A 26691-nucleotide genomic window follows, 5' to 3' on the forward strand; every position below is an offset into this window, starting at 1 on the left:
GGGATCAGGAGAGGGGGCAACCCTCTAGATACCTGGGAGGAATTTCTTTAGATTAGGTTAGCCCCTCCGCACGACTGTGGAGGTGATTTAGATTAGATTAACTGAGGTGTTAAGACCAAGGGAAGGTACCATCCCCCAGGCTTTGGTCCTAGACAGCAGAAGAAGGAGGAAGCCAGCTGAGCACAGACATTCATTTTCCTCTGCTCTCTGACTGTGGATACAACGTGACTAGCTACTTCAAGCTCCTGCTGCAAGGGTTCTCAGTAATGATGGATTGCATCCTCAAACAATGAGCCAAAATAAGTCCCTTTCCTCTTTAGTTGCTTTTGCTAGAGTAACAAGAAACCTAACTATGACAGAAAATTTGTACCAGAAGTGGAGTCCTTGCTGTGATGAACCTGACCACAAGGTTCTTAGCACTCTGAAGCTGGTTTTTCGGGCAGCATGGAGAAGCATTTGGAACGTTGTGATCATAAAGTCTTTGAATGCAGTAAGTGAAGACTAATTGACCACTCTGGTAGGCGCTTGGAAGACAAGAATGCCAATAGAAATTCAGACAGTGGAGACCCAGCTCCCGGAGTTTCCAACAGAAACAAGGACACTATCTTAAACATTCATGTGCCATTTTGGCCAATACTGAGACTTATTCTGCCCGTGTTCTAAGGACTTTAGTGAAGCTGAATGTAAAGAGGACAGATTAATTTGTTTGGTAGAGGAATTTCAAGACAGGAGAGTATCCAGGCTACGGTATGCTCTTTCTGCTGTTCTTTTTTAGGTCAGTGAAAATATATAAAAAGTTGAACATAAGGGGATGTGGAGATGGCTCAGAGGTTAAGAGCACTGACTGCTCTTCTAGAGGTCTTGAGTTCAATTCCCAGCAACCACATGATGGCTCACGTCCATCTCCAATGAGATCTGGTGCCCTCTTCTGGCCTGCAGGCACACATGGAGGGAGAATGTTGCATACACAATAATAAATAAATAAATAAAGTTGAACATAAAGATTGAAGTAAGGTATGGTTTGTCGAGGATAAGTAAAAAAATAAGTCACAAAACAAAACAATCCCACACCAATTTGGAATTATGATTAATAAAAGGGTTATTTATTTAAAGGGAAAAAACTTACAGATTACCATGCTAGACAACAGCCTCCTGCACGACCAGGAAAAGCGTCTGATAGCCACAATCAGAATATGAAGCAAGCAGCAAGAGAGCAAGAGGGCTGCCGCCACTTATTTTTAAAGCAAAAGATACCACACCCCAGTGGGCTGGTATCTCAAAGGCTATTGGCTGAAGGAGCAAAAGTAGCTCCCGCAGCAGATAAGAGTTTAATAAGTTAAACTACGAGACTAAGAAGCATGCTGAAAAAGAGGCTATAACTGTTAAAAAGAAACATTCTGCTTTGTGATGAGACGACAGGAAAGATATCCTCAGGGCAAGACCCCACCCGTTAAAGGGGCCATTTTGTGAAAACACAAATTTATTGAAAAGGAAAGAGCCTAAATTGAAATAGGGACTGTCACTGAAGGGAATTCCCCAATCCTCCGAGACACCTGCCTGGAGGCACGTCTTCCCAGGGTTAGCACACAAAAACTGATAAACCGTGGTCTAAGGAGGTCAAGCTGCACCTAGAGCTGGCAGCACCATCACTGTAGTGCTGGTTCTCTGTGCATGAGAGATGCAAGACTCAGGGTGTTGTGGCATCTTGAACCACAGTGCCAGAGAGACACTGAGACCTGCCAGTGTAGTGCAAGGCCAGAGCCCCTTTGAGGAGGCCTTGAGAGGCCATGGTGGGAAAGTGACGTAGGATCCCAGGATATTGGAGATGCCTGGACCATGGGCTGTCTGCTGAGGAAAGCTACAGGCACCATCTTGGGGTAGACATGAAACTGCAGGATTTGATGTGTGCTTTGCTAGATCTTGGTCTCACTTTGTTCTGATCATTCTTTGCTATGTTCCCGTTCCTTTCTCTTGGAATATGAGAATATTTATTCTGTGCCATTGCATACTGGAAGTATATAACTTGTTTTAATTTTGTAGGAGTTCATGGTTAAGAGACTGCCTTGCATCTCAGCTGAAACTTCCACATTGGGCTTTAAGCACTGTTGAACCTGTTAAAGGATACTTCAAGGTCAACTAAACACATCATGCAATATGAAATGAGCATGAGGACTAGGGGTGAAAAGTTAGGGCTTAAAAGTGAATGGTTTGGTTGTTAAATTGACAAGGGGTGGAATTGTGGTTGGTTAGCGTCAACTGTCAACTTTAAAATCGGGATCTAGAATCCTTATTCTGGATTCGGAATGAAAAGAGTACACTTACTGAAGCAAGTTTTTGGGGACACACCCTTTGAAGGTAACTCCTTAATTGAAGCCACCAGCAAGCAGCTACTCTGTCTCAGTTACTGCTCCTGTTGCTGTGATCCTGACAAAAGCCACTTAAGGGAGAAAGGGTCTATGGTGGCTCACGGTTAGAGGCTCACAGTCATAGCTGTCATAGTGGAGAGTCACAGCAGTGGGAACTTGAGGCAGCCGGTCACACTGTACACACAGTCTAGAGCACAGAGTGCTCATACAGCTCACTTTCTCAGCCCAGGATCCCAGCCCAGGGAATGGTGCCACCCCACAGTGGGCAGTTCTTCCCACCTCAACTGATGAAGATAAGCCCCATAGACAAGCCCTGTCTCCCAATCCATTCTAGATCTTATCTAGTTGAGATTAACTATCACACTGTTTTACACTGTTCCCTACAATCAACAAATTAGCATGAAATTAGTAACCCAGGGGTGATCAGATATGATTATTTAAATAGTAGATAATTGATTAAAATGAGCGGTTGATTAAAAGTAAATCTTGTTGTAGTGGTCTCATCTTAGTTCTAATAAAGCAAGTAATTTAATCATGTTGATGCTAATTAATACTTTTTCTTCCCCCAAATCACACCCCCCCACACATACACCCTTCATCTGAATCATTTCTTAAGGACTCTGAAATCAAGATGAAAGTACTCACCCCTAACAGGGAGACCCAGGGGTTACACATCCAAGTGTAGAACGCACCTGGTCTCCTCTGGACCTCTGGTTCCTGAAGTCTGCATTTCAGAAAGAAATCTAAAAAACGAATTAGCCAAATCCTTCATTACCGACTTAACTCTCAATCCCTCTCTATTTTTACAAGCAAATATCTTCAAGTTCATGGCCCCTGATTTCGCAATTGGGCCAAGTGCTAGCTCCTAGCACTTGCTCACAGAGAAGAAGGGTGAAGGGCTTCTGGCCTCATGCCAGGCACAGACTTAAAAAGAATGGGAAGAAAGGCAGAGGAGAAGTAGGAGCCGCCCCAAGTCTTAGCACATGTGTCCATATCTGTCGTCTGGGGGAACTCAAAGTCCAGATCTCCTTTTCCTTCAGGTGGAGGGGGTCAGAGCAGCGAGTCGGACACCTGGTGTTTGTGTCCACTTGTGACCACTAGAACAGATGGGCCAGGCTGGCTTTTATCTACAACAGGATAGCTTTTACTACCATTTAACGGGTGGGCATTTAAGTTAGCCTGGTCTCAGATGTACATCAGAAGTTGACAAAGCAGACGGGCCATTGAGAAAATGGAGGGGACAAAAAGACATGAGTGCAAATGCATATACGTTCCACTTCCTTCACCATGGGTTTCAGGCGCGCTGGAGCTTCTCAGAGTGGCACGTTTTATTTTGCTCTCTGCCTTCTCGGTTTACCTGACTGCAGACATGCTCATTTACCCATGAAAAGGCACATAGATCATTTTACTATGTGTTCCAATCACCGTGAGCACTGCCGTACATGGTGATTCAAACAACTGGTAAAGCTGGGTTAACTTTGCTGTGTGTTTATACCATATTTTGACACTAAACTTTCATAGCCGGTTGTTCGGGAAATGAGTCAACCCCTTCATCTTTTCTCTTCAGCATCAAATTCATTCTTCAGCCAAAATACCTTGAATGTGCCAGCTCCTCCCCCAGTCCCTCCTTCTTTGCTCTGTGTCCTGGTCCTGTGTCACTCACCAGTTTTCTTTTTCTTTTCCTTTTTTGAGACAGGGTTTCTCTGTCCTGGAACTAGCCTTGTAGACAGGCTTGCCTTAAACTCTGTCTCCTAAATGCTGGGATTAAAGGTGTGCACCACACCGCCCAGTTAATATGATAGTTATTCTTTTTTTAAAAATATTTTTTAAAGATTTATTTAAGTACACAGTGTTTTGTCTGCATGTATGCAAGTATGTCTGCAGTCCAGAAGAGGGCACAAGATCTCATTCTAGATGGTTATAAGTCACCATGTGGGTGCTGGGAATTGAACTCAGGACCTTTGAGAGAAGAGCCAGGGCTCTTAACCTCTGAGCCATCGCTCCAGCCTCTCACTCACCAGTTTTCTTCTTTCCTTGGACTGCTTCTGATGGGTAGGTCTCTGGAATCCTGCTGGGATCCACTTACCATAGATCCCTTATTTTTCTTTTCTGCTTGTCCATTATCTGTCCCTCAGGTCACAGCCCATATCACCTCCCAACACAACGATCTAGTCCCTCATAGTATCCACATTTCCTTTGTCCCACCGTCTTTCTCTCACAGAATTTACTGTTATTTGTATGTGTATTCTTATATATGTATCTATGTGTTTCTACACCCCTGGATCACATGTATCTAGAGGACAGGATCCATGTTGATCTTGAGACTAGGACCCATGGCTGGCAATCACTATGTGTGTAACTGTATGTCTGCTATCTTCTCTGGACCCTGTGCCCTTTAGAACTAGTCCCTCTGGATCCCTGTGGTTGTGGGATCTGTAATCTCAGTGCTCAAAAAGCTAAAGTAGAAAGAAGGATCACAAATTCTAGGCCAGACTGAACCACACAAAGAGACTATGACTTAAAAGCAAGAACTAACCCAGACTAAACCAAAACATACCTAGCCCCTCTGAAGTAGGTCAGATTAATCCTATTACATCACACAACTTACTCAAGACCCAGCAATACCACTTTTGGGTATATATCCAAAGGATGCTCGATCACACCAAAGGACATGTGTTCAGCTATGTTCATAGCAGCATTGTTTATCATAACCAGAATCTGGAAACAATCTAAATGCTCTTCGACCAAAGAATGGATAAGGAAAATGTGGTACATTTACACAATGGAGTACTACGCAGCAGAAAAAAATGACATCTTGAAATTTGCTGACAAATGGATGGATCTAGAAAACATCATATTGAGTGAGGTAACCCAGACCCAGAAAGACAATTATCATATTATTGGTTTTTAGACATAAAGCAAAGAAAAACTAGCCTACAAATCACAATCCCAGAGAACCTAGAAAACAAAGAGGCCCCTAAGAGAGACATACATGGATCTAATGTATAAGGGAAGTAGAAAAAGACAAGATCTCCTGAGTGAATTGGAAGCATGGGGACCATGGGAGAGGACAGAGGGGAGAGGAGAGGAAAAGAAGGGGTGGAAAATATATAACTCAATAAAAACAATTTTAAAAAGTTATAAGAGTTAGCCAGGAATATGCCTGAGCCATTGGCTGGTATAGGAGGTCCTTCTGTCTATGCGTTGTTTTTATTGGTTAATGAATAAAGAACTGCTTTGGCCAATAGCATGAGAGGAGGAAGGTGGAGTGAAAGAGAAGTCATGGAGCCACGGCTGGAGATAGACATGCTATAACTTTGCTGGTAGGCCATGACCTCATGGTCATGCACAGATGAACGGAAATGGGTTAAATTAAGATGTAGGAGTTAGCCAATAAGAAGCTAGAGCTAATGGGCCAAGCAGTGATTTAATTAATACAGTTTCTGTGTGATTATTTCGGGTCTAAGCTAGCCGGGCGGCCAGGGACCAACAAGCACGCCCTCTCTCCAACAATTGGCCAAGCAGTGTTGTAATTAACATAGTTCCTATGTAATTATTCGGATCTGGGTGGCCAGGAAACCAACGTGCAGTCTCTGCTACGCACAGGAAGCCAACAGTCAACATCAACCTAAATGGAGAGAAACTCAAAACGATTCCACTCTTTTTGACTCTTTATCGCATTTACCACTTACATTGCAATTTATGTTTGCTAATCACTCATCTTTCCTCACAAGAAAGAAAGTTCTATGACACCAAAACCTTCCTGAATCTGATCAGCATGTTCTCCCAACATTTAAAATGGACCATGGAATGGGGATGTTCCATACTGTGGTTGAAGAAATAAGCCATTCGCCACCAAAGACATGCTCTCAAAACCCGTTTGACTTCATTGTGTGCTTACAAGTACTGCACTTGGAGTTCCTCACGTCCATATTTGAATGACAAATAGCCTCTTTTAAACCTCCAGGCCTTTAAGAGTTTGTGCACAAGAAGTACCCAGTAAGTCTAATTGTGGATCAAAGCAAAATGTCAAGAGTTGCCATTGGTTTGAATGGATGGCTCCGTCTCTTTTGGAGACAGAGTTTAGCTATGAAAGCCAGGTTGGCCTGGAACTCAGAATCCTCTGGCCTCTGTCTCCTGGGTGCGGGGATGAAACACCATGCCTGGCTCCATTACTTTTTTTTTTAATTTTATTTTTTAGAAGAAGAAATTTGGTTAGGCGAGCTCTGACTTGAGATGTGTAATTTTAACATGTCACTCCATGAGTCATTCCTTTCAATCACAGGCTTAATGAAACACAGGTGCCCTCTTGGTTCAGAAGAAACACTGATGGCCGGGAATGCGCATCTCTGCGTCTCTGCGATGTGCCAGATGCTAAGCTCTTTCTTCCCCAACACTTGACCGTGTACAACCTCAACTCCATCTTCAGTTCCTGACTCCACTGGTACAAGGTGCAGCAGTGATGATATGCATCCCCTGGGAACTGGGCTGTATGGGGGGATTTGGGGTCTCTGGGTCAACATGAGTCTCTCTTGTACCACAGTGTCCAGAGCTTCCATCCAGTCCCGTGACCGCCAAGGGAAACAACAGACATTTAACAGGCCTGCGCTGCTGAGGCATGGTATACAGCGGGTTGGGCGTGTTCCAAGCATTTCCCATCCACCATATCTTCAAGTTACTAAGGGCTTATCAGGACACACCTCTACAGCAAGCCAAAAGAAGCATCTGCATTGTTTCTGAAGGAAGTATGCATGGTTGTGTATATGTGTGGGGTATGTGTGTGGGGATGTATACGTGTGAGTGTATGTGGGGGGGTGGGAGGTGTATACGTGTGAGTGTATGTGGGGGGGTGGGAGGTGTATACGTGTGAGTGTATATATGTGGGGGGGTGGGAGGTGTATACGTGAGACTGTATGTAGGGGGGGTGTATACGTGTGAGTGTATGTGGGGGGGTGGGAGGTGTATACGTGTGAGTGTATGTGGGGGGGTAGGAGGTGTATACGTGTGAGTGTATGTGGGGGGGTGGGAGGTGTATACGTGTGAGTGTATGTGGGGTTGTGTGTGGGGGTATACGTGAGAGTGTATGTGGGGGGGATGGGAGGTGTATCTGTGTGAGTGTATGTGGGGGGGTGTATACGTGTGAGTGTATGTGGGGGGGGTGTATATGTGTGAGTGTATATATGCGGGGGGATCCAAGTACATGAGAAGAAGGAAGAGGTTTGCTTATTCCCTTGGCAAGTAGACAGCCTTACTTCGATTTTGTTATTTTGAGATAAAGTCTCCCATAGCCCAGGCTGGCTTCAAAGTCACTGATTAACCATGACCAGTCTTCTGTCTCTCCCTCCCAAGATCTGGAATAAAAGTGTGAGCCACACCGTCCCCATAGTCACCAGCCACGGAAGGAACAATCCACAGCAGGCTTCTCAGTGACTTTACCCAAGTGTAGCAAAGCAGGCAGTTCCTCATAGTTCTAAATGACCGTATAGACTGACTGAAGGGAGGTTTTCCTCTTGGCAGGTTTTTCACTGTAAGAGCAAATCTTAGGAAGGTTTGAGGGGGAGAGGATGGTTGCTCATTCCAGCAGTACCGGGGAGCAATCACCAGGAAGGCAGCTGTACTTTCTCAAGCACAGTTGGGAAGCAACATGGGAGCCAAGCAGTGCATCACACACGTTAATAATAGCAAAGTGGCAACAATACACGGTACTGACCTCAAAGCGAGTGGCGTGGCTGTGTCTTATGTTCATGAAACTCATGCACATACAAATATCTTAAGCGTGGGGGAACCCGATTGTGTCCATTTTTCAGTCAAGAATTTACGTGATTTTGCAGACATTACTTAAAATTCCTACTAACCCATCTCTGAAAATTCATTCCCATTCTCCCTCTTTTTGTGATTCTGGGGATCAAACCCAGGGCCTATGTGTGATGAGTAGGTACTCTATCACTAGATACACTGCTACTCCCGCTCTGTGTCTTTACTGGAATATAAAAGCAACACATAGAAACCAAAGATTTAAGTTGACACCGTTTGCACAAAATTGTGTATAAAACCTGCATGATATTTTAAAGCATATTGATATTTCAAATTGCTTAGCTACTCTCCAAATGCTGATTATTTATTTCTAATTTGTCATCAATACAAACAATGTCCCCATAACAATCATAAACACATTTTTTTTTTGGTTTGCTGCTTGGGTTGGGTTGTTTCCCTGATACACAATTCCCTAAACAGATTTTTCCACATCAGGTCAATTATACAACTTTCCAATTCCTGGTACATTGTTGTAGGAGCAGCAAGGCTGCGTCCCTGGCACCCGGCTGCCCACAAGTCTAGCTTATGCCCCGAAATAATTACAAGGAAACTGTATTCTTTTAAACACTGCTTGGCCCATTAGTTCCAGCTTCTTATTGGCTAGTTCTTACATATTGATCTAACCCATTTCTAATAATCTGTGTAGCCCACGAGGTGGCTTACCAGGGAAGATCTTAACCTGTGGCTGTGTCGGGTGGGAGAATCATGGCGACTGCCTGATTCGGCTTCTTTCTCCCAGCATTCTGTTCTGTTTTCTCCGCCCACCTAAGGGTTGGCCTATCAAATAGGCCAAGGCAGTTTCTTTATTAATTAACCAATGAAAGCAACAGATTAGAAAGAAATCACTCCCACATCAGTACATCTTCAAAGATGGCTTTCCATGATGGGAGAACTAGGGGGGCTTTTAATATGAAGAGACCAGGGAGTCTTCCCCAAAATAAGTGCAAAATTAAAAAAAAAAAACAACCAACTACCTGAGGGTTTCAGGAACTTACCAAATGAAGAAAATAATTGAAAATCATCCATTTTTCAAACTCTGCTGGAGTGTAGGGCTCTGTAGTACAGGAGGAACGTAGTCTCACATACTCAGGAGATCAAGGCAGGAGGAGTACAAGTTCAAGGCCAGCATAAGCAGTTTAGCGAGGCCCTGTCTCTAAATAAAAAGTAAAAACAAGGCTGAGGCTGTTGTTCAGTGCTAGAGAGCTTGCCTGGGATAGCCAGGGCCCTGTGTTCAATACCAAGTACCAAACGAAACCAAAAACTAAACCCAAAAAACTGCTGGGTATGATCAGGACATATTGTCTGTCCATAGAACATTATCAGAGAATGAGTTTAGAACGTTTAAAAACAAACAAAACAATTGCCTAGCTTAGGGTACTGACAGGGATTCTGTGGTCTTCCTGCCAGCTGTAGGCTTCCGGAAGGGACAAAGAACTGGGATCAGGGAGAGCAGCAAGCTTTTAAAGCTAAATGTGATGAGCATGGAAAAGAATGGGGCATCCCGCCCTTCCTTCACTTCGCAAATGCGGTTTGCAGACTTAGCCAGGCCAACAACAGCCTAGAGATTCAATGGGAGAGCCTGGAAAGGAAAGATGCTGCAGGCCCAGCTAGCTCCCATGTTTCCCTGGATGACTGGGAAGGCCTGAATGTCTGGGGAAATGGAAAAGCCTAGGGAGACTGGAGATCTGTCCCAAACTAATTGTGCTTCCCACCCCCTGCACAGCTGGCAAAAGTCTATGGACCTTGTAGACACAGAAGCCACCTTCTAGGAGAGGGGAGCAGACTTGTAAAGTCGAAAATTAAAACTAGAATATAAAACCAACTAAAGACATCAGCAGCGGGGCTGGAGAGATGGCTCAGAGGTTAAGAGTACTGGCTGCTCTTCCAGAGGACCCAGGTTCAATTCCCAGGACCCGCATGGCAGCTCACAACTGTCTGTAAATCCAATTCCAGGGGATCTGACAACCTTCATACAGATACACATGCAGGGAAAACACTAATGCACATTTTTAAAAAAGCATCAGCTCAACATGTTCTTGAATTTGATAAAAAAAAACTGGAATCAATGGGTCCAAGAAAAACAAATTAACTGATGTGTCTTATAGCAAACTATATCTGATTAACAGACAAGCACCTTTTAAAAAATTGTTAATGACTTAATAGATATGTCTTTGTTTGTTTGAGACAGTATTTCACTGTGCAGCCCAGGCTAGCCTGAAACTCACTAGGTAGCCCAGGCTGGCTTCAAACTCCTAGTAATCTTCCTGCCTCATCCTCTTACATGCTGGAATTACAGGTGTGTGCCCCGCACAGCAGCAGTGAAATCTAAAAAATGATTTAGGTTGTATTCGTTTAATTGGTGCCACAATCTAATTCATAGTAGGTACCCTCAGCGTGCACTTTTGAATTATGCATTATTTTTTTAAATTTGTGTGTGTGTGTGTGTGTACATGCATTTATGTTTACCACAAGCATGCAGCGCCTGCAGAGGCACTGGATCCCCTAAAACTGGAGTTACAGACAGTTGTGAGCTAACATGTGAGTGCTGGGAATAGAACCCGGGCCCTCTGGAAGAGCAGCCAGTTCTCTAAACCACTAAGTACTTTGTTTTGTGCTTTTGATGTCGGACAAACTGTGCTCATATCCTGATTGTCTGACATCCTGAAGCGCCCACCTTCTCCAAGCTTCAGTTTTATCATCCACAAAAGGCTGATAACAAATGCGTGTCTCTGGGCTTAGGGATACAATAATTCGTATTAAAGATTCATTGCTGTGAAGTCTCATAGACACACTCAGTAGGATTGCTAATTTTAGGTACTGGCAGTATATACCTAAGAATAAAACTCCGAGCTGGGCGGTGGTGGTGCACACCTTTAATCCCAGGACTCGGGAGGCAGAGGCAGGTGGATCTCTGTGAGTTCAAAGCCAACCTGGTCTACAGAGTAAGTTCCAGGACAGATAGAGCTACACAGAAAATCTGTCTCAAAAAAACAAAACAAAACAAAAAAAACCAAAAGAGAAAAAAAATCCCTAAAACTCTGTTGAATGGATATGAATGTATCTGGGCACCAGATTTTCCAATGTAAACTGTGTATTAGTGTCTACTGACCTCTGAGAAGAACCTGGAGCCTGACCTTCCTGTTTTTGAAAATAATGATGCTCTTATCAGTTGTGTTTGGCAGGATAACTGGTCCTTTCTGTGACACTGTATCGCACAAATGGTTTTTATTTCTCGTTAATCAGTTCCTTTTTGCTTTGATGATGAAAATCAGAAGTATCTCTCTTGCCCAGCTGGTAGAAAGAAGGGCTCTGTGTGTATGTGCGCTATAAAACAGTCCCACGTTATTTGACTCGTTCTCTCGGGAATACGTGATCCCCATGCATTCTTATCACCCAAGGGCATTCGGCTTATTAAAGACTACATTTGTCTGACAGTTTAACTCTTGTCTAGTTTACTGATCAGGGTCTCAAAGTTTGGGCCACATCTGTTCAACTGCTAGATCATTTCACTAGACCTCACCAAATGTTTGCTTCATTCCCTGGCCTGAGGGGAACACGGCGATGGGTGCAAAGGTGAAAAGGCCCCCTGTGCAGTCCAGAGAAGCACCAAGGTCAGGACAGAGGAAGAAAGGGATGCTTATTTTCCTTAAGACAAGCAGACGGATGGGGAACAATGATGGCCGTGGGAACAAGTCCGATATAAACGCCTAACAGTGTGATAAGGACTTAGGCGTCTCCTAGGAATCAAGTGTTTTCGGCTACAGTGGAAAAATTCTCTAAGTCCTCAAAAGAGGTGAAAGTCTTTAGAAAGCCAGATGGATTTTAAACGCCAGAGCTTTCCAAATAGAGAAAGGAGGAGGAGGCGAGGCAGCCTGGGAGGACAGCACAGGCTATGAAAGACGGGATGGAGCGGAACGGGATGGATTCAGGCCCTAGCTGGGGCTCAACTACAGTGCTCTGTACTGGGTGCTCAGGAGTATGTGGCCCAGAGGAAGGCGAGGGCAGAGCTAAGGAGCTGGGCCGAGGACACAGATCTGGACTTCTGACGAAAGGGCTGGGAGTCCAGAGAGGCATCTAAGCAAGAGGGAGAAGTCAATCCACGGGCAGTCCGAGCAGGAGAAGGGGGAGAGCCTGGAGGCGGCATACTAGTTTGAGGACTTGGCAAAAGTCCAAGAATGAGTTGAGGCATGACTGTGCCAAGGACAAGGTGGCAGGAAGGGGGACAGAGGGAACAGTCAACCAAAGTTGTGGCATTGCTAAGCCTGGACCGCAGGATAGTGCCCACTTCATTCATTAAACATCACAGACTGGCCCAGTGAGATGGCCCAGCAGGGAAGGGCCCTTTCTGCCAAGCCTAATGACCTGAGCCTAGTGACCCACGTGGTGGAAGGAGAGAACCAACTCTTGCAGGTTGTCCTTTGACCTCTGCACCAGCACGTGCACCATGGCACATGAGTGAGCACACACATAAACAGGGAGGTAATAGATAAATATACATTTTTTAAACTCACAGACTGAGCACATGTCTGTCTGGAAACCCACGCAGAAGACAGAAAGGTACTGAAACAAGTGTGAACCCGAAAGCAGAGGGCAGAGAGCGGAGACAGAAGTCAGTCCTGGAAGGAGAAAGGACAGCGAGGCCAGCTTACATGGAGCAGAAGAGGAGAACTCTGGGCCCACAGATGGTACTCACAGGAGCCGCCATCCCCCTGGAGGACCTCAGCAGAGCTCAGGCCAGTTGGCTGATGACAGGGTCTGTCTCCTCTCCCAGCAAACTACGGACAAAGCCCTACTTTCACAATCCCCTGTCCAAGGTGTTTTTCCTCTAAAGAAATCCAGCCATTGTATCTGCGCTTGACATAAAGAGAAGGGGGCTGAAGGTCTGGGCTCCATACAATAGGACTTGCTAACTCCCTTCTTTCACTCAACTCCCAGAATGCAAGCTGCCATCTGTGTCTCCCCCACCCCCACCACAGATTAGAACCAAAAGGAATAAAGGAGCCTTGGAGAAAGCCTTCAACTATTCACAGTTGGGCCAGCAAAGAGGCCAGCTTATTCCCAGACATTCTGCAATAAGGTTCCCCAAGTGACAAGTCTTGTTATGTTCAGATCTTCTAAATGGCTCTTAGGACAGTTGTCTGTCCCTTGTCATCCACTAATAACATGTGTCAGGATTCCCCATGAAAACTCACACCTCACATATGAAATGTAGTGTTTTCATAGACCTACACATTCTCTAACACGGTAAATTATATCTACATTATTTATAGCGTCTAATACAATGTAATGCTGTGTAACTAGTTATCAAAATGTATTAATTAGTGAATAAGGCTAAAAAAGAATAATAACATTTCATTTCAGTATAGATGCAATTACAACAGGACTAAATACAAGACAGGACAGTGGTAACATTTTTTTTCAAATTTTTTTGTATTTGATTAAATCTATGGATATAAGACCATGGATACAGAATGCCAAATGTACATTAGCTGTAACCATAAAACGTTAAACAGGTGATCTAATAAAAACTTGGCAATACACCTGAAAGCTTTAGGAAAAAAAGAAGAAATAACAACCAAAAGAAGTAGATAGCAAGAAACAACCAAACTCAGGGCTGAAATCAATAAAATAGAAACAAACAAAAAGAATCAATGTAACAAAGAGTTGGTTATTTGAGAAAATCAGTAAGATTGACGAACCCTTGTAACATGAGGGGGGGGTTGTTTGTTGGGGTTTTTGTCCTGCCTGGTATCCCACAACTGTTTAGCCTCAAAGGAAATCACACATAGGTCTCCATAAACTATAAGCTGATTGGCCCATTAGCTCTAGCCTCTCATTGGCTAACTCTCACATCTTGATTAACCCATTTTTCTGATCTATGTTAGCCATGTGGCTCAGTACCTTTTCTCAATGAGGCAGATCACATCCTGCTGCTTCCGTGGTCTGGGCAAGAGTGGGAGGAATCAACTTTCTTCTTCCCAGAATTCTCCTGTTCTTATTACATCATTTCTACTCCCTGTCTGGTTTTCCTGCCTATATTTCCTGCCTGGCCAATCAGTGTTTATTTATAACATGATTGACAGAATACAGACAATTCTCCCTCACCAAAACCTTATTCAAATTAACTAAAGAATAGAGAGAGAATATCCAAATTAATAAAATCAGAACTGAAAGGGGGACATAACAACAGACACCAGGGAAATCCAGAGAATCATAAAAACATACTTTAAATGCCCGTAATCCACCAAATTGGAAAATCTAAAAGGGTGGGTAATTTTCTTGATACATACCACTTACCCAAGTTAAACCAAGATCAGACAAACAGTTTAAACAGACCTATAAGTCCCAATGGCATAGAAGCAGTCACTAAAATTCTCTCAACCAAAAAGCCCAGGGCCAGATAGTTTTAGCACAAAATTCTACCAAACTTTTAAGAAGAATTAATGCCAATTCTCCTCAAATTGTTCCACAAAAAAGGAACAGGACTATTGCCCAATTCATTTTATGAGGTCACAGTTACCCTGATACCCAAACCACATAAAACCCAACAAAGGAAGAAAATTACAAACTGATTTCCCTTATGACCATAGATACAACAAATATCAATAAAATACTTGCAAACCGAATCTAAGAACACATCAAGAAGACTTCATCCCAGAGATGCAGGGATGGTTCAACATACATAAACTAGTAAATGCAGTCCACCATACAAACAAACTGAAAGACAAAAACCACATGATTATCCCATTAGATGCAGAAAAGACCTTCGGACAAAATATAACCTCCATAATAAAAGTCCTGGAGAGACCAGAGACACAAGAGACATACCTCAACACAATAAAGGCAATTTAGAGCAAGTCATAGCCAACATCAAATTAAATAGAGAAAAACTCGAAGTATTTCCACTAAAATCAGGAAAAGGTTGTCCACTCTCTCCATATCTATTCAAAATAGTGCTTGAAGTCCTAGCTGGAGCAATAAGACAACTGAAGGAGACCAAGGAAATACAAATTGAAGAAAAAAATCAAAATACCTTTAGTTACAGACAGTAAGATACTAAACATAAGAGACCCTTAAAAAATCCACCAGGAAACTTCTATAGCTGATAAACACTTTCAGCAGAGTAGCAGGATACAAAATTAACACACAAAAAAATTAATGGCCTTCATATATGCAAATGACAGACAGAGAAAGAAATCAGGGAAGCAACACCTGATATATATGTGTGTGTGTATACATATACATATATACATATATGTGTATATATATATATCTTGGGGGCAACTCTAACCAAGCAAGTAAAAGACTTGCATGATAAAAACTTTAAGATATTGAAGGAAGAAACTGAAGAAGATATCAGAAGATGGAAAGATTCCCCAATGCTCATTGATTTACAGCAGGATTAATAAAGTAACGTGGCCATCCTACCAAAAACAATGTAGATAATCATAGATATTCCTATGAAAATTTCAACACAATTATTCACAGAAATTGAAAGGACAATTTTCAGCTTCATATAAACTACACACACACAGAAAAATAGGATATTTAAAACAATCCTGAATAATCAAAGAACTGCTAGAGGAATCACCATTCCCAGTCTCAAATTTTACTACAGAGTAACAAAATAGTAATACAGCATGACCATACTACAGCATGGTCTTGGCACAAAGGCAGCACATTGGCCAATGAGATAGAATTACAGGCCCTATGGACACCTAGCTTTGGACTGAAAAGAGCCAGAAATACACAGTGGGGGAAAAAAAAGACAGCACTTTAAACAAATGGTGCTGGTCAAACTGGATGGTTGCCTGTAGAAGAATGTGAATAGATCCCCATATTTATCACCTTACACAAAACTCAACTCCAAATGGATTAAAGATCTCAACATAAGTCCTTATGTATTCTGAATCTGGTGGAAGAGAAAGAGGGGAGAAGTCTTGAGTTCACTGGCACAGGAAAAGACTTTCTAAATGAAACACCAATAGCTCAGGTACTAAGAACAGCAATTTATAAGTGTGACCTTGCAAAACTGAAAAGATTCTGTATGGCAAAGAACACCATCGTTCAGAGAAATCAGCAGGCTACAGGATGGGAAAAGATCTTTACCAATTACACATCTACTCAAAGGTTAATATCTAAAATATATAAATGGTGTAGGAGGTCCTTCTGTACTATATTTGTGTTGCTTTCATTGGTTATTAAATAAACTGCCTTGGCCTAGTTGATAGGGCAGAATTCAGGTAGGCGGGGAAGACAGAAGAGAATTCTGGGAAGAAGGGCAGAGTGGTAGACGCCATCATTCTTCTGCCCTAGATGAACGCTGGTTAGACTCATGCCGGTAAGCTACAGTCAAGTGGCGATACACATTAATGGAAATGGGGTAAATCAAGGTGTGAGAGTTAGCCAATAAGAGGCTAACTTATTAGTTGTTAATGATGATGGGCCAGGCAGCGTTTAAATTAATACAATTTCTTTGTGATTATTTCGGGGGTTAAGCTAGCCAGGCAGTGGGACGCAGCCCACTCCTCCACACAACATATAAAGAACTAAAAATCAATCAAACAACAACAACAAAATACCAACACATCAAGAAAACAAATAACCTGCCAGGCGGTGATGGTGCACACCTTTAATCTCAGCACTTGGGAGACAGAGGCAGGAGGATCTCTGAGTTTGAGGCCAGTCTGGTGTACATAGTGAGTTCTAGGACATCCAGGGCTACATAAAGAAACCCTGCCTCAGAAAACAGAACAAGACAATAACAAAAACAAATAAATAGGGTACGGGGGGACCAAACCAAAGGGACGGCTCAGCAGTTAAAAGCACTGGCTGCTCTCCCAGAGGTCCTGAGTTTAATTCACAGCAAGCACATGGTGGAGAACTGTAGTCACATGAGATCCGATGCCTTCTTCCAATATGCAAATGTGGATACAGACAAAACACCCACATACATAAAGTACCTAAACAAATAAATCTTCTTTTAATGGGGTACAGAACTAAATAGAGAATTCTCAAAGGATGAAACATGACGATTGAGAAACACTTAAAGAAATGTTCAGCCTTCCTAGTCATCAGGGAAATGTAAACCAAAACTACTTTGAGATTTCATCTTCCACCAGTAAGAATGGCCATGATCAATAAAACAAATGGCAGCTCATGCTGTCGGGGATGTGGGGTGTCTCAGTTAAGGTTTCTATTGCTGTGAAGAGACACCATGACCACAGCAACTCTTACAAAGAAAAACATTTGATTGAGGAGGTGGCTTACAGTTTCAGAGGTTTGGTCCATTATCACGGTGGGGAGCATGATGTGTGCCGGCAACAGGAAGAGGACTGGGTGTCACACTGAGCATAGCTTGAGCATATAGAAGACCTCAAAGCCCACCTCCACAGTGACTCACTTCTTCTAACAAGGCCACACCTCTTAATAGTTCCACTCCCTTGGGGGCTGTTTTCTTTCAAAACACAACATGGGGTAAAGAGGGCATTCTTTCATTGCTGGTGGGAGTACAAACTTGTACAGCCACTATGGAAATCAGTGTGGCAGTTCCTTGGGAAGCTGGAAATATATCTACCTCAAGATATATATATCTACCACTCTTACATACACCCAAGGACTCTACACCCTACTTCAGAGACACTTGCTCATCCATGTTCGTTGATGCTCTGTTCACAATAGCTAGCAATTGGAAACAACCTCCATGTCCATTAACAGATGAATGGCAAATGAAAATGTGGTACATTTATACAATGGAATATTATTCAGCTTTTTAAAATTGAAATCTTCAGGTAAATGGATGGGTCTAGAAAAAAATTATCCTGAGTGAGGCAACCCAGACCCAAAAGGACAAATATGATATGTATTTTCTTATATGTTGGATGTTAGGTTTTTAAGCCTTTGATAGAAATGCTGCTATCCACATAATAACAGAGGTCAAGTATAGACTAAGAGACAAAGCAGAGTAGAGGGACCCTCTAATGTAGGGAAAATAGAATATAAAGTTATGGAAAAACAGTGGGGTGGAGAAACAAACAGGATTACATGGAAAGGGGCAGCAAAGAAGGAAGTAAACAAGGGATTACAGGGAGGGGCAGCTGACACTAAAGGCCATTTGAGGGGCCATATGGAAACCTGTTATAGTAGCTTTATATAAAGAACTATATATGTATATATATTTAGATTTTATATATACATATGTATATATGCATATATACACTGGCGTTGATATATAGATATTCTAAATCACCAAATAACAAGGGAAACAAGGTAGACAAAGACCCAACTAGACATCTCTCGCCACCAAGTGAAACATTCGGTGCCAGGAATGGGTTATATTTAATGGCATGCACCAAAGGGCTCCATGAGAACTCCCAAACAGCTCACACTATTCCAAGGCTATTGGTTATTCTCCACAAGCTGATTGCAAGGCCCTATTGCTAAAGACAACAGCTATATAACACATTAAAGGCAGAGAAGTCAAGATGGTGCCTAACTAGAGCCTTCACCCCTACTGACTGGTGTTTCTGGTCCTGGATAGCACTATGCACACCGCCAGAGGAGAAAGGGAAACACCAATCCAGCTCCAAACCCTTTCATCTGCAATGGTGACCTGTCTGCAGGATAGGCTGGCGCCATCGTGGCACAAAGGTTATGGAGGTAACCAACCACTATGTGATTTGATTCGATTTGATTTGATTTGATCTGACCCACTCAGTGAGACAGAACTCAGGCCTGACAATACCTGGGTGGCCAGGAACTTGAGACTAGATAGGCCAAGGACCTAGGGGGAAAAACAAAGTACTATTGTTCTGCTAAAGGGATGGGGCAATAAAACGATTCCTAATGACTTTCTGCTATACCTATACATCAGTGTCTTGTTCAGCCTCCATCAGAGAAACTTCCTCCTGCAGGAGATGGGACAGAGACCCATCTAAGGCAGAGACCCCCACTAGAGGACACTGTGCAGAGAGTAAGAGTCCTAAATGGGACGTCTTCATCAAGCCTCTCTCTCCCCATAGGACTCGGGGAACTATGCAGAAGAGGAGGCAGAAAGATTCTGAGAGCCAGTGGGGATGGAGGACACCAGGAAAACAGTGCTTTCCGGACACAGCAGGGCTGACGCACACATGAATTCACAGAGACTGCGGCAGCATGCACAGGCCTGCACAGGTCCACGCCAGATGAGGTCCCTGCACTGAGAAGGGACATGGACATGAGCCTCCAGTCCTAACCCAGAACCTATCTCTAACTGATAACAGCTTGCAAAGAAATAATTGGTTTTCTCTAATAGAGCCTCACTGGGCTTATCACACTTAAGGGAGGCCCCAGGACCTGCAGGAGACAGCCAGTACAAAATGAACTCAGTGGTGTTTTTGGAGATGTTTTGTCTGAGAATTTTTTTTTTTGTTTTTGTTTTTCGAGACAGGGTTTCTCTGTGGTTTTGGAGCCTGTCCTGGAACTAGCTCTTGTAGACCAGGCTGGTCTCGAACTCACAGAGATCCGCCTGCCTCTGCCTCCCGAGTGCTGGGATTAAAGGCGTGCGCCACCACCGCCCGGCTTGTCTGAGAATTTTTACCTTGTCCTTTGCTTATGTTCTTACCTTTTATGGTTTCCAGTTGTGTGTGTGTGTGTGTGTGTGTGTGTGTGTGTGTGAGAGAGAGAGAGAGAGAGAGAGAGAGAGAGAGAGAGAGAGAGAGAGAATGTGTGTGTCTTGTGTTTTTTCTTTGCATTCCCCCAATTTGTCTGTTTGCTTTGCTTTATTCTAGTTTGGTTTTTTATTTTTTAATTGGCCGTTTGTCTTTGAGAGAGAAAGAAGGTGTGGAGTTGGCTGGGTGAGGAGGGGGAAGACCCTGGAGGAGAAGATGGAGGGGAAACTGTGATCAGAATATAATATATAAAAATATGGTTTAAAAAATGTCTTTGCAATAAAAGAGAGGATGGAAGGAGGGAAAGAGGGGGGAGCAGGAAAAGAGATGGGGGAGGGAGAGAGGAAAGAAGGGAAGGCGGAGAGGAAAGGAGGGGACACCAAAGGAAAAGAATCTAGAGAAAACAGGAACAAATTCCAGAGCAGAAAGACTTCTACAGGGGAAAGTAATGCTATGTGTCAAGGGCACAACAGAAGCAGTTATATCCACAAAACAAGCAGTGGATGACATTCAAAGTAAGAGAAAAAAATGAAGATATGGACAAGTCAGGTTACAACCCAAGTGTTTGGAAATTAAAATCAGTACAACACAGTCCAGACTGGTGGTTTCCACCTTACTGTCTTTCTGGTGAAGAAAACAAAAGCAAGCATCGTTTTCTAAGTAACAATGCACGGGGTAAAAGACATCTGCTAGTTCCTCGTGTGTCAGCCATATCACGTGACTAAATGCCAACCATGGAAACACAGCGAGGCAGAATGGGCTTTCGAGGAAGACTCCCATGTGACTCAATCTGGAAGTTCATCTTTTGTGCCTCTTCCTTCCTTTCTTCTACTGCCTGGATGGGCTGTACCGGCAAGGCCCCCGCAGCCCCACCTGCCTGGATGGGGTGTACCGGCAAGGCCCCCCACCCTCGCAGCCCCACCTGCCTGGATGGGGTGTACCGGCAAGGCCCCCCAACCCCTGTGGCCCCACCCTGTATTGCAGGACAATCTGCTAAGTGAGGATGGTAAAGAAAAAAGGAGTCTGAGCCATTGAGGACCGTGGAGTTGCTGCATCCGCCTCGGGCTCCTTTTGTAGGAGGCAGGTTAAATCACTACCGTCTTGTGATTTTGCTATTGGTAATCAAGCCTCATTATGACTGACACAGCAAGCAACATTTAAAACCAAAATTGCTAGAAAAACTGGGAAATAAATTTGTGATGTGTTCCAGAAAGGGGAACAAGATGACAAGAGTGCAGAGGGCTAAATTTAACAAGACAGACAGTATGTGCGCGCGCGCGCGCGCGCGTGTGTGTGTGTGTGTGTGTGTATGTGTGTGTATGCATGTGTGTGAGCATGTGTGTGCATGCATACGTGTGAGTGTGTATATGTGTGTGAGAGTGTGTGTGGTGTGTGTGTGCGCGTGTGAGTGACAGCTGCGGGAAATTATCAAGGACATCAGTGAACAGGCGGGAATTTTGTGGACAACATAAACAGTAACAGCAGCAGCAGCAGGAGACTTGGCTGGGCTGTGTCTGTGTGCAGCACCCTGGGAAGGGAGCTGGCTCGCATTGATTCATGGAGTTTTAGCCCTGACAAGAACAAAAAAACAAAAAACAGTTTTTCCAGCAAAAGAAAACTGGAAAATGAACTAAAGAAATATATACAATATACTTGAAAATACTGCGGAATAAAGAAAAATATATGCAATATCAACATGATGGATGATGGGGAGAAAAAGAATCTCCAAAGATATAAAGGTCTTGCTGGGTATTGAGGTGTGAGACTCCAGTCGCAGGATCAGGGGGTCTGAGTTTAAAGCCAGCCTAGGATACGTGATGACTAGAAAACCAGTCTGGGCTATGTAATGAGACCCTGAGGTCTCAAAACACAACAAACAAAACCCCAAAATATAGAAAGCTCTTGTCCTTAGGGAACCTGAGGCATTGAGAAATTAGTAGGAATATTTTTCAGGTTTCTTCTGAGCAAGAGTCCTCTCTGCCCTGTATGCTTGAAGTCAAGGGTGCCCCTGCACACCCCACCCAAGTCTCCAGGCTGACATGAGAATTTCCTGAATAAATGGGCAAACGAAGAGGCTGCAGGAAGAAAATGTCCTAAGACTTCAGCTGACAAACTGTGATCAGTCATTGTCCGAGTTTGCTTTCTACTGCAGCAGTAAACACCGTGAGCAAAGGCAGCTCGGGGAGGCAAGGGTTTGCTTCATCTTACAGCTCATTGTTCATCGTGAAGGGAAGTCAGGGCAGGAGCTCAGGGCAGGACCCTGGAGGCAGGAACTGAAGCAGAGGACACGGAGGGGTGCTGATCACTGTCTTGTTCCCCTAGCTTGCTCAACCTGCTTTCTTATGCAACTCAAGGCCTCCTGCCCAGGGGTAACACCACACACAAGTGGGATGGATTCACCCCAACAATTATTAATCAATCTATAGGACAATCTGATGGAGGCATTTTCTTCATTTAGGTTTCTTCTTCCCAGGTGAATTAGTGTGTGTCAAGTTAACAAAAACCGTTTTTGCTGTTGTTTTGAGAAAGGGTTCTTCTGTGCCCTGGCTGTCCTAGAACTCACTCTATAGACCAGGCTGGCCTCGAACTCAGAAAGAAGCCTGACTCAAGTGAGCACAAGATTAACATGCAGTCATCACTCCAACACTGAGGATGTAGGCTCAGCAGGGTACATTCCCCAACAGTGAAAAGTCAGCTCCCTGATAGAGCAGGGGAGCTATCGATTAATGGATATAGTTTTATCAGAAGGAAATGACAATGGCAGTAGCTATCTAACTTAAACACAGATATATTTAACAACGCTGATCTGCACACTAAAAACGGCTCAGATAGTAATTATTTATTGAGTGCATTTTAACTAAGTTTTTAAAAATAAACCTCTGAAAACAGCTGGAAAAGCTGAGAACGAGGTCAGGACTCTGGAGCCAGGATGACTGACGCTCAAAAACGGTTTGTAACAGCAGCATCTGGGGATACAACTGCTGCACTGTCTGCACCTTCCGACAAACTTCCAGAGAGCTCTCTGGTGTCCTCATTTCCCAGTCTAAGGAGGGTTTGTCTGATTGGCGTGTCCTTGGTCTCATGCCTAAACTCTAGCTGCAGCCGATGCCATAAAACTGAGTGTTTGACATCTGTGGCTCTGAGTGTGATGGCTTCCTCTGCCTACTCCCAAGATTCATATGTTGGAAATTCTTCAGACGCAGAAAGGACATTCAATGATGGGCAGGCAGCAACAGCAAGTGAAATAAATAGAGTGAACAGAACGTTATTGTAGCTGAGACATTCCTTGTTCCCTAGCTCTGATGTGTGGTAAACGGGATGGCCTGTAATCTGCCAGGCATGGCGGCATACAATTTTAATCCCAAGCAGAGGATGTCTGTGAGTGTGAGGCCAGCCTGGTCTGCAAGTTCTAGGCTAGCCGGGGCTACACAGTGAGACTCTGCCTCATAAAACTAAAACTAAGGACTGTAATGGCACACACTTTTAATCCCAGCATTTGGGAGGCAGAGGCAGGTGGATCTCTGTGAGTTCAAGGCCAGCCTGGTCTGCAGAGTGAGTTCCAGAACAGCCAGAGCTGTTACACAGAGAAATACTGTCTTGAAAAACCAAAACCAAATAAACAAACTAACTGGGACTGGGGGGTTGTGAAGGGTAGAGGGGGACAGTATGGAAATGTGGAAACCACTGTTCTGACTTTTAATGCATTTGGCTTATTAAACTGTACACTTGTGATTTTGATAAAAATAAATTATGGTTTATATTTTAATAACTGTCCTACCACTGAAAGGGCCCCACCAAGTTAAGAGAAGGAAACACAGAGCGCTCTTCTTCAGACGTCTCCTATGGCCTCTGTCTCATCCCCTGTCCAAGCCCATCTGCACAGAGATGCTATAGCACAAAGTACCTAGACATCAAATGCACGCGGGTGCCTGGAGACTGTGATAGCAAGTCACGCAAGGGGTCTGCTCAAACTTCTTGATGACTCCACCAGAAGTCTTCATTGATAAACTGGGAGATACTGGTATCTATTATACTACATGAAGTACTGGACGTGCATGAGGCAGCTTCTGTCGTTGTAACAAACACCTGGGATGGTTTACTCAATCAATTATGATCTAATAAGAAGTGTCCTCCTGAAAGTCTTATGTGCTGAAGGCTTGGCCCCAGCTCTTGGCAGAGCTACGGGGTTGGGTCAGGGGGCTATAACCGGATCGATGGATTCATTATTAATCTGTACTGAATGAGCTCTTAGGCCTGATTGGAGAAAGTACAGAACTAGGTTATGTGTGGTCCCTGGCAGCTCTTTTCTGTGCTCCTCTGTTTCCTGACGCTGGGAGGTAGCAGTTTTCTCCACTGTGTCTTCCTACCGTAATGCCTCGACCTTGCCACTGGCTCAAACCACAGCGCCACCTGAGTATGCACAGAAATCTCTGAAATGGTACCCACATAAATTCTTTCCCCCTTAAGTTGTTTCCTCAGGCATGTTGCCATAGTGATAAAAAGTTAGCTAATTCAACAACTTTTAAGGCAAAAAGATTTATTTTGGCCCACAGTATCGGAGGTGTCCATCCGTGACTAGTTGGTCCTGCTGCTTTAGGCCTGCTAGTAGGGTATCACACCATGGTGATAAAATAAAACTGCTTATATCATGGGCCATAGAGCAACGGAGAGCAGAGAGAGCACCAGTGTCCCCAGGACCCCTTGAGGAGCTTACCTCCAATGACCTGAAGTCCTCTCATTAGGCCCCTCCTCTTAAAGTTCTACTACCACCCAATTGCACCATCCTGGGGCATGCATTTAACCTGGACCCTTGGGTGACATTCCAGATCCAAATTATAGCAAGATATAAAGCAGTTGGGATATGGCAGGTTCTCAAAAATGATGTTTTCTCTTTCCCCCAGGATTTCTCACTTTCTGTAATGACTTTATGATGTTGTGTTTGAGGGGTTTAAGAAACGCTACAATCCTTCAGCTACCATTCCTTCATCCCATGGTGCCTGGGTTGGGAGAGCCCTCTTCTACCAACAAAACTTAGTGAGTCCTTAGCATTAATTCCTTTACAAAGGATAACTTAATCTGGTTCATGATGGTTAAGTTTCAACAGAATTTTGACTAACAGGAAAATGATATTCAATTTCTAGCTCTGGCTCCCAGCTCTTATACACTGTCTAAAATCATATATATATGATATATATATGATATATATATATATATATATATATATATATATCAGGGTAGAATTATAAACAATTTAACCGACACTAAATTCTAACATTTTGAAATAAATATTAAAATTATCCAAAGTTATGAAAACTGAAGTGTAATAACTAGGTAGATGAAGCAACTAGTGGTCACCCCAAAATAGGAGGCCCCAACATAAATCCAATGCACTTACCATCTCCATTCACTCTAGGCCGGCTGCACAGATCTGGGACAAGTTGGTCATGTGATACACTCCTAGATGTCCGCTGGCTCAGACAGGACTCTGGCGCCTCCCAGGAAGCAGCGGACAACCCCTCAGAGTCTTCTGTAGGAAAAGACGAGGGTGACCCAGGGTCCAAGAGGAAGCTATCTTGTAGGGTTCGCTTGGCGCCCTTCTTGTACTTCCTCTTTGGGATCTGGTTCCCCTGTCTTGACCCAAGCTGACTAGGCTCTAGTCTCCCTCTAGGCTGGAGGAGCTGGTCCATGTCCTTGCTGAACTCCAGCAGAGTGCCCTCAGAGAGGCTTCCAGCAGGGGTGTCAGAGCCGTAGCTGGGAGCCTTGTCCCGAAGCAGGCGCTCAGAGCAGCGCGGAGCCTCTGGACCTTCTCTGGGCGCCGGCTCCCGAGACTCGGGGAGGCTGCAGGGAGCCATGGAGAGGGCGAAGTAAGAGTAGTCCACGGCGATGTAGGTCAGCATGAAGTTGATGGTGACGACGGGAGCCAGAACATTGACCTGGCCCACTAGGACAAAGGCCATGGTCACCACGCTGGTCAGGAAGATGGCCGCTACAGGTGTTTTATTTGGCCCTTTCTATGAGAACAACAACAAAAATACAGAATTGTGAAATTTCAGATAGAAAATTTCAGAAATTTGATAATTAAATGATAAAAATAATTAAAAAAAACCAAACATAATGTCTCAGGAACTTCTCTCCACGTGATGTTTGAAATAACCTCCAACTCATGGGGTTGATGTGAAACCTGAGCTAACACGTTGTAACGCAAACCCAGCAGGGTCACGTAGGATCTCCTAAATACCAGAGGCATGGACCACATCACTACTAACATGGCTCGCTACCTTATGGCTTTGGAAGTCTTGGTGTTTCAACTTCCCCAAATAGGAGGCCCCCGTGTGATTACAAACCACTGATCCCCGCGCATCTAGGCATCACGGACAAGTTGCTTATGCGCACACAACTACACATGCCTGGCATTCGTGGAGAAGGGCATGGAATGGATGTGGGAAGATTTTTTACCTGCCTTTCCTTGACACCACCACAGCCACTCACGGTTCTGGAACCAAGGGTGCATTCACCTCTGGGTCCCCTGTTCGTCACCTGGTGAACTTTATTTGACCCAGCTGCCTTGTTCCTCTGTGGCTGACTCTGCATCTGGCTTCTCTCCATTTGCCTCCCCTCCACCAGCTCTCCCTCTCGGCCTTCTTAACCCAGTCCCCAAGCCTCAGAGACTGGATCTAAAGTTGTCCCATGCCTGTCCTCCTGACCATTTCTTTTCTCCACCTAAACTCACCCACTAGGCCCTTACCCCTGGTCATGGCTTTAAACATCAGCTTTATGTGGACAGCCCCCCGCTGAACTTCCAGCCTAAAGCACTCCCAGTACACCTCTGAAACCAACGGTGGCATTTAGGGGCGTATTGGAAC

General features: G+C 44.0%; 1 protein-coding gene across 1 annotated transcript in view; it reads right to left on the reverse strand.

Annotated features, from left to right (window-relative positions):
• Slc12a8 (solute carrier family 12 member 8) overlaps positions 1–26691 on the reverse strand; it is a 161708-nt gene that overhangs the window by 15687 nt on the left and 119330 nt on the right. Inside the window, exons 9-10 of the mRNA XM_075955462.1 lie at positions 25224–25839; positions 3012–3109 (exon numbers count right to left, since the gene is read on the reverse strand). Of these exons, the coding sequence (XP_075811577.1) occupies positions 3012–3109; positions 25224–25839 (714 nt within the window). The remainder of the gene's footprint in view (positions 1–3011; positions 3110–25223; positions 25840–26691) is intronic.

This window comes from Microtus pennsylvanicus, chromosome 1 (assembly GCF_037038515.1).
Source record: "Microtus pennsylvanicus isolate mMicPen1 chromosome 1, mMicPen1.hap1, whole genome shotgun sequence".
NCBI classification, from domain to species: Eukaryota; Metazoa; Chordata; class Mammalia; order Rodentia; family Cricetidae; genus Microtus; species Microtus pennsylvanicus.